Source organism: Hemiscyllium ocellatum, chromosome 28 (assembly GCF_020745735.1).
Source record: "Hemiscyllium ocellatum isolate sHemOce1 chromosome 28, sHemOce1.pat.X.cur, whole genome shotgun sequence".
NCBI classification, from domain to species: domain Eukaryota; kingdom Metazoa; phylum Chordata; class Chondrichthyes; order Orectolobiformes; family Hemiscylliidae; genus Hemiscyllium; species Hemiscyllium ocellatum.
Genome location: NC_083428.1, coordinates 15,455,778 through 15,470,130, shown reverse-complemented (window position 1 = coordinate 15,470,130; position 14,353 = coordinate 15,455,778). Strand labels below are relative to the sequence as shown.

The following is a 14,353-nucleotide window of genomic DNA, read 5'->3' as shown; positions in this document are numbered from 1 at the left end:
TTGTTGAAACAATGAATAACCATTTCAACACTGCACAAGTTAAAAGAGTTAACTATATTTTAGTTAACTTAGGTTAAACATAGAACAAAAATAATCTGCTTGGTGATATTCTTTCTCAAGATTATTAACTTTGAGAGAGGGGGGTAAAGCAGGTAGTCAAGTAAAAGGAGCAGTGAAGTCTAAAAGGCACATTAATACACCAAACATGAGACTATGTACATGATGACAGCACAAAATATATTGTGTAACATAAGAAATGTTAAGTCTGCATAAAATTACTTTTCATTCCTTACTTTTCCTTAGTTTTATTTGACTGTTAACAAATGAGAGGAAAGAAATTATATTTATGTAGCACCTTCATGTCCTTCAAATGTCGCAAACTTCTTTGCAGCTGAAGTTTAGTTACTGAAATTTGTGAAACATGAATGAGCTTTTGTAAAATCTACATTGGTGGAGCTATCTACAAGCAGTTGGAGGAATGAATGGTACTAGAATATACATAGTGGTTGATGCAATGTGGGCAAGTTACTGGAGCCAAAGATGAAGAACAACAAAATATTGTCACAGGAACAAAAAAAAAAGTTAAAAAAAATGTTTCGGACCATTTGGTGAAAAATAAACTAAATGGAGTCCCTACAAATATCTATCCTTGTAAGGGTGGAGAGAGAGAGAAAAAACAACTTTTCAAGAGCATTCAGGACTGGGGGAACCGATGCTCCTCAAATGTGCAACCGCTCCACTTTTTCAATGAATATCAGTCTGTAAGCGGGAAGGCAGAAAAAGGTACAGACTCAATGGCCAAAGGGTCTCTTCTGTACTGTATGATTATATGGTCATAAAAGGCATGGTAAACTAGTGAACCTAGATCGTACAAGTGAAATAAAATGGATGCAAGAAAAGGCCAAATATTTTGACCTTAAAAAGTGACAGAAAGATGGCCAGTGTTGCACTCATAGGATGGCACCAAATATTTAAATATTTATACTTCTATCTAAAAACAGTTGACTTTGATGTGTTGGAATACTCTAATATTAATCAGTGGCTTGCTGAAGAAAAAAAATCTCTAATACTAGTAATAAATACACTCTTAACTCTTAAGCCTCAACAGTCTCTGTTCACAAATGAAAAAGGCTTGTTGGCCAACCAACTATTGTTTTGTTCAGAGTCACCTTGGGCCCTTTACATGCACAACCTCAAGGGCATCCAATGAAGCCAAATCGTAACTGCCATTAACTCCAGAGAAGACGACATTTAAAAGTTTTGACAAAACCAAAATATTGAACTATTTGGGGCAATATCAATATTCTAAATAATAAATGACATGCTGCCTAGAATCTCTGAATCAGTATAATAACAAAACAATATCCATAAAGTGCACATTTTTATTCCAATCTTTACACATAGCCATTGACAAAACAGAAATGAGAAACAATGAAATCTGTGTTACGGATATGGCAGGAGCCATATCTTCATTTATTGTTAGTAAAGATCAGATCTTTGCATTAGTGTTATGTAATTCAGCAGTTATTCAGAACAAACAAACATCACGTACAAGTTAGGAGTAGGCTATTCGACCCTGCTCCACCACTAGGATCATGACTGATGTGAGGAATCCACATTCCTGCCTACATTTGAAAATTTAATCATTTGAGCTCACCAATAACATCCCTTAAATGGTTCTGCTTCTGCAGCCTTTTCAGTGAGAGCTCCAAATGCATGACCCTCAGAATTCTACTCAACTCTGACTTCAGTGAGCAACTCTTCATATTTTAACAGCAACTCCTTTTTCTACAGATACCCATAAGCAAACCTGTTCATCTCCTATATTCGTCTAGCAAACTTTTTCTAACTGTTGCCAACGCATTTATATCCTTTGGTAAATAATGAGACCAATAAAGTACACAGTACTCCAGATATACGTTCACAATAATTAATAAAATTCTATTAGTTTTCCCAATGCTCCTATATTCTAACATTTTGCATTTCACGTACAAGGACATTCTCATAGTTCTGCATCTCAAGAATGCTGCAATCTTTCACCATTTGGATAAAAAGCATTTTATTCTTCATGTAAATCGAAACTCACTTTAGAAACATTTTTCTCTCTATTGAGAATTGTACTTTCAGCTTTAAGGTTGCATGGGTGTAACAGCCCAAATGCCATGATTCTTTAAGCATTATTAGGTGTTAGAGATGTGAAATGGTGATAGGCCAATGAAGTTAAAGTACAGCCACTGAACTGAATGCAAAATAGGCTCAAGGGGCTGAATGACCCACTTGTTCTGGTAGAAATTTTATTTCAAAAGATACAGAATTTGCCATATATAAAATATAAAAATGGAAAAATGCAGATTCCAGAAACTTGAGCATATTATTTGGTGTTTTTAGGAAAAAGTGCTAACAACGTTTTGCCAAGTACAGTGTATATGGCTTTCCAACATTTAATTGAAGATAACATGGTATTATGAAAGTATAGCATTCAGCAAAACAGGCCTTTTGAAAAAAAAAACTACCATGCAACATTTCAGACAAAATGGCAGTGGTAAAGTTTTATTTCCCATTCCAGGCTACCTATATAAAAATGCTTTCTACGCATACTTATGACCTTAAACAGCAGTAATAAATTCCAGTTGAATTACTGTAATACAAAGAACTTCTTTTTGAAAAAAAGAATCAGCTCCAATTGAAAATGTAAATGAGACTAAAAAGCAAAAAGATTAGGTTCTTAAGAAGTCATAATGGACTTGAAATGTTAACTCTCACTCTCCACAGATGCTGCTAGGTTCTCCAGCACTTTCTGTTTTTATTTCAGATTTCCAATATTCGTGGAATTTGATTTGACTCAGATTAGGTAGCTGCTGTAGTAACAAATCCTAAAAGACATTTAGAAAATTAGTGCCATCAAGAACGGGATTAAAGAGACTCCTAACAAGATGAGGAGAAAGCAGATTAAGTGAGTGGCTAACATATTTAGAAATCTGAAATACTGACTTCTCACCACAAGGTGGTAGCAAGAATCATTTTTCCATCCAAATAGCTGTTTCAGTTCCTTTGAATGATAGCTTACCAATACATTTTCTGAACTTTCACACTTCACTCCAACTGGTGCTTAAATTCTGCCTATTTTTCTCAATTGAGTAATATAGAAGACATGGGTATGGGCATTTTGCCAGCTACTCTCACCATTATTCTCTGGTAAAGGGTGATAATCAATGCTTAATAAATCATTGGACACTTATAATTTTCCTTTTATTGGTATTATTTTAGTACCATCATTTACTTCCACACATAGAAATTCAGTTCTGTGCTGCTACCATAAGATTTCTCAAACATGGGATTTTTAAAACGTTAACATTCCAAAGCATAGATTTATTCAAAGTGCAGGTTAATATCAATTCGAGTGGACACTTAGCACTGCTAAGTAATCTGCTAATATTTACACTCCAATAGAGGGAACCGTCAAAGGCAGTGTATACAAGTGCCAAATTGAATACAGGTAGTTCTTCTGTAACGTGACGGGTGCGTTCTTGTGCAACCCCACATTATAGAAAAACAGTTTTAGAAACAGTGCTTAAAGTGTTGGCAATGTAATCACATTACAGCCAATGCACATTTTAAAAGTTCACACTTTATAAACAGTGTCCCCAATTTGTCAATTATGTTAATGAAATGTGCATTATAACAGAACTACCCATACACGTTACGGAACTAAATCTAATGTCCAACTTGATGAACTATCCATGTTACCAAAAATAATGGGCACCAACAACATCGAAGCTATCACAGGCCATCAGTGAATGTGTTATACTTAGTGACCAATGAAAAAGAGGAATGATCACCTACATGAAATTCTGACAGAAAGCTCCCACCTCCAAAGGCTATGATCTATCTGCTGAAAGAAATTTGGCAAAGTGTACCAAAAAAAATCAAAGTTATGCAAGTTGCAACAGAATTTGATGTAATGGAGTTCATGCCCATTAGGGTCAAATTGTAATATGTATGAAAGCAAAAACTAAGCTGCCGTGCAGACAAATTCCTAGTCATATAGCACAGAAACAGACGCATCGGTCCAATTCATCTACACCGACCAGACATCTCAATCTGATCTGGTCCCATTTGTTAGTATTTGGCACAGATTCACTAAACTCCTCCTATTCATATACACATCCAGGATTCTTTTAAACGTTGTAATTGCACCCACTTTCACTTCTTTCTCTCGCAGCCCATTACATACATGCACCATCCTCTGCATGAAAATGTTACCCCTCAGGTCCCTTTTAAATCTTTTCCCTCTCACCTTAAACCTATGCCCTCTAGTTTTGATCTCTCTCACCCTGGGAAAAAGACATTAGCTATTTACCTTCTCCACACCCCTCTTTTTTTTTATATATATAAACCTCTCTGTAAAGGTCAGCCCTCAGCCTCAAACACTCCAGGTGAAATAACCTATCTCTCAACTCAAACCATCGAATCCTGGCAACATTCTTGTAAATCTTTTCTGCACCCACTCGAAATTAACAACATTCTTCCTATAGAAAGGCGACCAGAATTCTACAGTTTTCTAAAACTGGTCTCTACATCCTGTACAGCTGCAACATGACATCCCAACTCCGACCAATGAAGGCAGGCCAGCCAAATGCCTTTCTTCACAACCCTGTCTACCTCTGACTCCATTTTGAAGGAAATTTGCACCTGCAACCCTAGGTCTCTTTGTTCAGCAACACTCCCCAGGGACCTACCATTAACTGTATAAAAAACATTTATGGTCATTACGTGGAGCACATGATAAAATTACACAATACAATTCTTTCACAACATTTAGCTTAAAATGTTAAGACATTTTATATTATTTCTCATGAGCTATTGACTCATGGTGCTAACTCCAATATATTTAACCGAACTTAAATCTGGACTATAAAACAAAATTTATACGAAGGAATCAAAGCTCAGAAGGTTATTACTTCCCTTTTTTATCCCTGTAGTTCTACAAATTTCTCCAGAAAATGTTACCCAACTGCCTTTTGAAAGTCCCTACTGAATCCGTTCCGTTATCCTTTCAGACAGTGCATGAACAGGATATTGTTTAAATGCATTTTCAGAGTGCATTATACAGGAATGACATTCAGGGAAGCACATTTTTAAAACACCTTATTTTACTTCATCATTCCATAATTCAATGGTGCAAAGTCTGCACCAAAGCTTCAGCACATCATCATCGGGTACAAGGAAAACAGGACTACAAGATGAAGCCACAACATAAAAGGATTTGGTTCAGAGGTCACTTGCTCTAAACCTTTTGATTTCCTCAACAAGCTTCTCCAAACATGGGAGAAAAAGGATGAACCCTAAGGATGAGGTGAGAGTAACTACCCTTGTCATCAAGGCAGCATTTGAATGAACATGGCCATTAAGAATCCCTATCAAAAATAAAAATGTGAATCAGTGGGAAACTATCCACTAGTTGGAAAATTACATTACAAATAACAACGCAATGCTTATTGAAGGCCAGTCAACACATCCATAAGCCATCACTTCAAGAATCCCTCACGGTAGCAAATCCTTACCTTCCGGCTCAGCCAGCAAACCTACATCCAGAACTACAAATCTTCTCAAAACTCGCTAAATGCTAATCATTTTCACTTGCTACTTTAATGACTTTCTCTCCAATATAAGATGATGATTACCTGAGAATTAGTGCTGAGTAACATTTGCAAATCCTCAGATATTGAAACAGTTGGTGCCCATGTGCATGAAAACCTAAACAATATTCAGGCTTGGACTGATCGATGGCAAGTTAACATTCATACAACTGCCAAGAAACCACCTCCAACAAGAGAAAGTATCTCCCTTCACTTTGGTGACAGTACATTCAGAATGCCTATCGACATCCTAGGGTTTATTACTGACCTTTCATATAAATATACTAGTTCCAAGTGCATGTCAAAGGCTGGAAAATGTTCAGTGAGGAACCAATCTCCAGCTTCCTAAAGCCCGCCCTCCATGTATCAGGTACAAAATCAAGTGTGAGATGGAAACCTCACCATTTGCTTGGAGGAGAGTAGCTCCAAGAACACACAAAATGCTTGACACCATCCACAAGTGACTCATCCCATCACCTTGAATAATTAATGCCTCCACCACTAGCACTGTGACACCATGGTGTACAATCACAAAGCATACCTATCACAATTCACCAAGGCCACTTCAATAAAACCATTAGATCAAATGATCTCTAACATCAAGAAGGAAATGGTTGGAGGTGCATGGGAATATTACCTCTTCCAAAACCCCTGAGCTACACAGCACCCTGACTCAAAAGGATACTGCTGTCTTTGCACTGCACTGCATCAAAATGCTGAACTCCCTCCATAATAATACCGTGGGTGTGTGCAGACTGGCACATTCCAAGGTCCAGGACTACGTGCTGAGGGACGCGCTGAAGCTTGGGGCAGCTGCCGCCAAGGCGCAGTGGGGAAAGACCACCGTTTAACATCTGCCTGTCTAAAGAAGATCAGGGGGCCCATGCAGTCATTTGGGCTCTGCTGACGCCTCAGCCCAATATATGGGCATAGGAGCTAGAAATGCACAGACCTGCATGTAAAAAGGAAAATTCTAAACTGTGTATGTTAATGTGAACATATGTATGGCATTACCCAATGTACAGTGTATCAAATTATTTTATGAATATTTACGAATAAAGTATATTTTTGAAATAAAAAAATACTGTGGGTGTATGCCAGAATTCCAATAGTTCAAAAACTACAGTCACCTTTTCACAGGCAATTAGGGAAAAACCATAAACCACAAAACAATGAAAAACATTATGCAAGGAATATTTGAAATTGCATGCTGGATTATGAATGTTTCATTCATTGAGTAATCCACACATTATTACAAAGATAAAACGATGGATAAAATTAAATACAAATCTTCTCCAAAATCAAAATAAATGCACATTACAAAAAATTCAAATTTTGTCCCTTCCCTACAACTCCAACTCAACCTACCCACTTTGAAGCTGCTGAACTGGTGAAGATCGATACCAAATAACACAAAAGAATGATCACCGAAAGCCCATAATTTCAGAACCAACTGTACCATTGATTCAGAAGCTATACTAAGAGATTCTAATCCACAAGTTGATTCTTGAATGCCTAACACCATTTAACATAAGGCTGATATTTGTTGATATTCTTGCAGGCAATCATACTGAACATGAACCATCTAGTGGAAGTGAACGGAAGTCACAGAAAGCTGCATCATGTCACAAAACACTGTGCATTTCATTTGTGTTAATGCTAATAATGATCATTACATGTTGTAACTTTGACAAAGAACATTTTAATTATTTGAGAAATAAATGGGTTCAGCAAACTCCATCAGATCATATTAATGATAAACCAAGAATGGGGTCTGTTTGTACAGAATATGCATTTTTCTCATTCACAAGCAAATGAAACAAAAATAAAGAGCTGGCATTCAGCCCCCTCAAGTTTCCTCCACCATTTAATAAGACCATGACTGAACATACAGTGGCTTCAATTCCAAGTTTCTTTCCACTCTCCCCACCCCACCCCGCAATAGCTCAACTCCCTTAACTAAAAAATTGAATATGTACACATTTGGATAGGTGCATGAATGGGAAAGTTTGGAGGTATATTGCCAGGAGCAGGCAGATGGGACTCATTTATTTTGGGATTATGTTCAATATGGATTGATTGGACCAAAAGGGTCTGTTTCGCTGTTGTATGAATCTATGACTCTATAAACCAATGACCCTCAGAGAAACATCTCAGGTTTGAATTTGAAATCTCTAGAACTTGACTCCCCCACAAGGGGAACCATCTCAACATTCACCATGACAATAAACTTGCCTCTTTCCAAATTCCCAACCTGCATAACTTTCCTGCAATATAATGCAAACCTAAAACATGAAAATTTCACATTGCTGCAATTTTCTCTGGAAGTGTATCTCTCAGATGCTCATCCACAGCAGAAAGTCAGAATCAATGGCATTTGTTATTGCGACATACCCAGGTATACAGAGGTCCTACATATTACTACATCTTCAACAAGCTTTCAAAGATCCTACAACTCTGTGCAATCTGTTCATATTTGGGTGCCACATAAGTATAGGGGAGGTAAAATGGCAAGTCAAGTAAACTTCAGATGTGTTTGAAGTTAAATGAAGCCCGTAAAACCTGATAACACATCCAGCTTACTATCATAATGTGCAAAAGTTGGGCACTAGAAATAGAGGTTTCCAATTCAAATTTTTTGATCCAAATTATCTGCCAACAAGAGTTCAAATCCCAAATATTTGGAACTTTTTTTGTTAAATCCCATACAACTAGCCTGTAGGCTACTAATTAAAGACATTCCTTCAGCTGACATGTTCAAACATTAGCTTTTTAATTTTCAAATAAGTTTGCATTACTACAGCCTACTTGACTGACCTCATCCAGTAAAAGAATGAAAACTGAACACACTTCTCTCTGATGCATTAGATTAATGTACATTATGTTTTCACAATGCCCCTTGCAATACAAACATTTGTAACCATATTAGAATTTTTAAAAATTTACTAATCCTTAGAACTAAGTTAAGTACAAATTAGAGAAAAAAAATCAGAGTAGGTCATTGCTTCAATGGAATGAAACAAAACCTTTGCTACTCAGATTCAGGTTTATCATGTGGACTTTCACACTAAAGGATTACTAAGTAAAGCTGACTATACTGAAGCTATTACTGACCTAGTTTCAATTTATAACTCAGAACGGTCTAAGCTAAACTTTTGCTACACAGAACAGTACTTATGCTAAATTAAGAGCGAATCATGACTCTGATGTTCATCACCATGGAAATGAAAATTGCATCAGCTCAAAAACGTCAGCTGAACGTCCCTGAAGCAAATAAACCACACATTTCCTGTTCTTTACACTGCAAAATCTCAAACCATGGACTCACCCAATTCCCTTTGGGGGAACATTTACGATAAATCTTCCAGTCAAGCGATAACATACTCACTGTCTCTCAATTATTCAAACTTATATTTCAGCAATGACCAAAGTAGAGAACACCATGTCCGATGGGCATTACTGACCTTGTTCCAGACTATGGGAAACATCTGTAGGTTCAGATTTACGTACAAAGTACTTACATTTCTGTCTATACTTTACACAGTTAACGTTAAAATCATCTTTTTAAATAAAAACCAAACGCCAAGCTTTTATTGATATAACCACAAAATAGATACCGCATTGCTTGAGCTACATAAACGAAAGTCTAGCTCGAAGGCATCAAAACCTGCTGGCAACTGAATGTCAAATGGTGTATGGGGACAGGAAAGAAAAGTGGAGGCCAGAATCAAACCAGCCACGGTTTAATCAAATGGTGGATCCAACGCGAGGGACTGAATTGCCTCCTACTTGCAATTCGGCCCTTCCACGATTTACCAGTAATTGAGAAACAGCTGCTGAAACTCCCGAGGCCGCGTGTCGATTTAATTCGGGTATTTTTCTGTGTGTGTGTGTTGGGTTAATTAGGAAGAGAGGCAGAAGAAGGAAAGTGATATTTGACGAGCTGGTGAGTTATATAATGAGTTGAGAGCGTCGCGACAAAAAAAAAGGGGCCACCATTTCGACGAGGCGGGACGGCGTTTGGTGGCGCTCGGCCGCCGTCCTGGGAAACAGGTTCAGACCAGTTAATCCCAGCCATGACCGGGGCCGGCCGGTAACACACCGTCCGACCGCCTTCACAACGGACACCCCGAGCCCCTCCGACCGTCTGTTAACGATTTTTTTAAAAAAACCCTTTGCTCGCTGAAAGAGAGAGAGAGAAAAAAAGGGGGCGGCCGATAAAAGGCCTCGTTTAATTTTCTTAAAACAAACGGCTGAGGAGCAGATTCAGGTGAAAAATTACACTTTTTAAAAAATCTATGAGGTAGTACGGATTTTAATTTGGAGATGGAATTCATTGTTATTTACCTGTGAAAGCACCGGCGCTGTAAACCAGCAGCATCACGATGCCCAGACTACTCGTCGTCCTCGTCCCCATTCTTCTCCTCGGTGGCTCCCAATGTTTTATTATTCTGCACTTTTTTCCCCCCCCCTTCTCTGTTTTAAACTGTGTCGCTCAGGGCCAGCCCCGCTCGGCTCTTTCCTCTCACCCGTCCCCGTGTCCTCTGGGCTCTGAGAGCCGGAACGTCGCGACGACGTGAAGGAGGGGAAGGGGAGGGACAGGAGGAATGATGGGCAGAATGGTGGCGAACAGGAGAGGCGTGATGGGGAGGGACAGAAGAAAGGGTGGGCAGGATGGAGGCGGGACAGGAGGAGTGATGTCAGTTGGGCCAAGAGGAGTGGTGGGAGGGACAGGCAGAGGGTAGCATTGGGGCGATCAGGGGGAGGGAGAGGAGGGATTGGCAGATTGGGGATGAACAGGAGGAGAAGGTGTGATGTAGGATGAGGAGGGACAGAAGAAAGGGTGGGCAGGATGGAGGAAGGACAGGAGGAGGAGTGATGGAGAGGGATGGGCAGGATGGAGGAGGGAGAGGAGGAGGGATGGAGGCGGGTTAGGAGGAGGGATGGAGGATGGAGGCAGGATAGGAGGAGGGATGGGCAGGATAGGAGGAGGGATGGGTAGGATAGGAGGAGGGATGTAGGATGGAGGCAGGATAGGAGGAGGGATGGGCAGGATAGGAGGAGGGATGGGCAGGATAGGAGGAGGGTCGTAAGATGGAGGCAGGATAGGAGGAGGGATGGGCAGGATAGGAGGAGGCATGTAGGATGGAGGCAGGATAGGAGGAGGGATGGGCAGGATCGGAGGAGGGACGTAGGATGGAAGCAGGATAGGTGGAGGGATGGGCAGGATAGGAGGAGGGACAGGATGAGAAGGAGTGATGTAGCATGGGGAGGGACAGGAGAACAAAGGGGATGGGGATGTACAGGCCGTGGCATGATGGACACAATGTGAACAAGACAGGAGGGGGTGCAGTGGTATGAGGAAGAGGAATAGGAGGGGTGATGGGCAGGAGCAGAAGGAACAAGAGAAGTAATGAGCAGGAATGAAAGTGATAGAAGAATGTGTGCAGGAAGAGCATGAGTGATTGACATGAAGTGGGGAAGAATGGGTGGAGTGATAGGCAAGAGGTGAGGGACATTCGAAGAATGGTGGGCAGCTAAGACTTTGGAGAGGCAGGATGCAGGACTGGGACTAGAGGAATGGTGGTCAGGAGGGGATAAGGGCAGGTAGTGTGATTGTAGGAGAAGAGCTTACGAGTGCTTGTGCTAAGTGATGTAGTCACTATTGTAACGTAGAATGGCTATCGTGCAAAAGAAGGCCATTCAGTCCATCTTTAATTGCCAGTTCATGTTGAGAGCAGCTCAGCTCATCTCCTTTTCCTCAACCTATCCTTGTAACTCTGCAATTCCCTGCTCAGGTGCCTGTCCATTTCCCTTTACAAAGTTATACACTTAGAAGCATAACAGACTACTACTGAAACTATGTATTTCACTGTGACACAACTTCAACAGAATCTTTGATACTCTGTAATCTCTGCTACTTAGAACAGATGCATGAGAACACCGGCTACTATATGTTCCTGTTTAAGCCACAAATAATCTTGACACCACCCATTCAATAAACCACCAGACTCTAAATATTAACTCTGCTTTCTCCTCAGATGCTGCTAGACCTGCTGAGTTCCGATAACAATTCCTATTTTTCTTTTGGATCTCCAACATTCATAGTCCTTTGTTTTATATTATTGACAATATCTTGACTTGGAAATATACCACCTTATGTTTATGATTGCTTAGTCAAAATCTTAGAAACCCCTTCCCTGTGAACCTTCTCAATTGTCTCAGTAACGCACCCTCAATTTGTTTAAATGCGTATACCATTTAGAATGTTTCACTGCTGCTTGTGTTATGTCTTGCTGTGAATGTGTGATACAGTGATGATGCTGTGACTTTGAGGCATATTCTGTCCTAGTTTCTTTCAAGAGAAAGATTGAATGAGAGTTATCGAGCAGTTTGTGGTAACATACAGCTTAGGAGGACTTGGAGTTTTTTAAAAATTGGAATAATAGAAGCAGCCTGCATGGGTGTGGCCAGCTCTGTCCAACAAGGATTTCTGCTTTTTTTTTTGCTTTAAAAATTTGGCAGAAGCTTTGGGAGCCTTGAAGTTGAAGCTTTTTCCCCTCTTGATTACAACTAGATGAGGTTTCTTTTCCTACAATGGGTATCGCATGTAAGAAAATCTGTTTACCTGAATTTGCCTTTTTACGAAGGTGTGTCTATGGGATGTTACTATATTGGAACAGTTAATTAGTAATGTTACGGTGTCTGTTATTCTGTTAAGATTTTTTTCCCCACAGTTAAGTTATAATTTCTTCCTCCTTTTGTATTTTAACTATAATGTTTGAATAAAATGTGTTTTAGCTTAACATTGATTAATTTGACCAGTTGAATTGCATCCAGAACATAGCACTTTACATTTGTCTTTTTAAAAAAAAGAAAAGTTAGGGCCTAGGCTACCACCTTTAAAACATTTTGAGGGATCTGGTCTGGTTCATATCAATACCTCTATGGGACATGCTCATGGTGTCATCACCATATCATATTCTATTGGTATAAAGCTGTCTTCATCTTACTGAGCTCTGTACTCTTGAAGCATAACACATTGAACAATCTGTCCTGCAGTCATCTCTCTTGCCTAGCTTAAGTGTAGACATGAGTTCCTCTAGTCATATACTGTACTTGTGTAAATGCCAGGAGTTATAATAAAAGTTCATCAACATCACCAATATGATGTGAGCTGTGAATCACTTGTTATGGGAGCCAAAGTAAGTACCATAGTAGACAAGCAGGAGGCTGGGAGAATGCAGCATGCCAGGCAGCAACAGGAGATGAAGTCAACATTTCGGGTGTAACCATTCAGGACAGTCCTGAAGAAGGGTTACACCTGAAATGTTGACTTCTTCACCTCCTGATGCTGTCTGGCTTTCTGTTTTTCCAGCCTCCTGCTTGTCTACTTTGGATTCCAGCATCTGCAGTTTGTTTTTTTTTTCTAGCCTCTAGGCTGACACGGCATGATTACTGGCAGATTTTCAGGATATCTTGTCACCTCATGTTACTGCTCATACATGACAATTTGAAGAGGCTGTATTGTTGACAGGCTGGATACTTTTGGGCTGCCATGTGGCTTATAGCTTGGAGGAAATATTGATTCCTACCTAAGCACATGGGTGCCCTAACACCATACAACTGCAGGGTGTTAAGAAGCTTCCTTCAGCAGGGAAATTGGAGATGGGAAATAAACAATGGCAGTAGTTCAGACATATCATGAACATATTTTTTAAATAATTCATTTTGAGTGAAATGTCATTTTAAAAAATGCTTTACTTTGATCTACCTCATTCTTAAAAGGAGCATTGATACGTTTCTTGGCAAGAAATCTCACTATCAATATATCTTCTGTATTAAGTGCTCTGATCATTCTTCCATCAAGTTTTTCTTTGAAATCTAAATGTGGTATCCCATACAAGTGCAATGAGTATTTTGTCAGTATTTACCTTGGAGAAGGATGTGGAAGCTAGAGAATTTGCAGAAATAAATAGTGATATCTTAAAGTGTCCATGTTACAAAGGAGGAGGTGCTGAATGTCTTAAGGCGTAAAGATGGATAAATCCCCAGGACCTAGTTAGATGTATCCTAGACTTTGTGGGAAGCTAGTGAAGTGATTGCTGGGCCACTTGCTAAGATATTTATATCATTGATAGCCATCGGTGAGGTGCCAGAGACTGGAGGTTGGCTAATGTGGTGCCATTATTTAAGGGCTGTAAGGAAAAGCAAGGGAACTCTAGACCAGTGAGTTGCTGAAGGGAATTCTGAGGGACAGGATTTGCATGCATTTGGAAAAGAAAGGACTGATTTGGGATAATCAACATGGTGTTATGCGTGGGAAATCATGGCTCACTAACTTGGTTGAGTTTTTTTTGAAGAACTTAAATAGGAGAAGGCCATCTGGTCTGTTGAACCTGCTCTGCCCATTCAATGAGTTAATGGCTGATCTTTTTGTGGACTCAGCTGCACTTACCTGTCTGCTCACCATAACCCTTAATTCCTTTAATATTCAAAAATCTATCAATTTAACTTTGCTGTAAAAACATTCAAAGAAGTGGCCACAACGTGTTCGCTGGGCAGGGGATTCCACAGGTTCACAACCCATTGGGTGACGTTCTTCCTCAATTCAGTGTTAATGAATGAGTTGCTAGAGGAAGTGGTGAAGGAGGGTACAATTACAACATGTAAGAGGCATTTGAATAGATGCATGAATAAGAAGGGTTTGGAAT

At 39.6% G+C, this 14,353-nt stretch overlaps 1 protein-coding gene across 1 annotated transcript in view; it reads right to left on the bottom strand.

Annotated features, from left to right (window-relative positions):
• bsg (basigin) overlaps positions 1–10,212 on the bottom strand; it is a 31,309-nt gene extending 21,097 nt beyond the window's left edge. The window contains exon 1 of the mRNA XM_060846291.1: positions 9,987–10,212. Coding sequence (XP_060702274.1) covers positions 9,987–10,056 — 70 coding nt within the window. The 5' untranslated portion in view covers positions 10,057–10,212. The remainder of the gene's footprint in view (positions 1–9,986) is intronic.
• Positions 10,213–14,353: the final 4,141 nt, after the last annotated feature.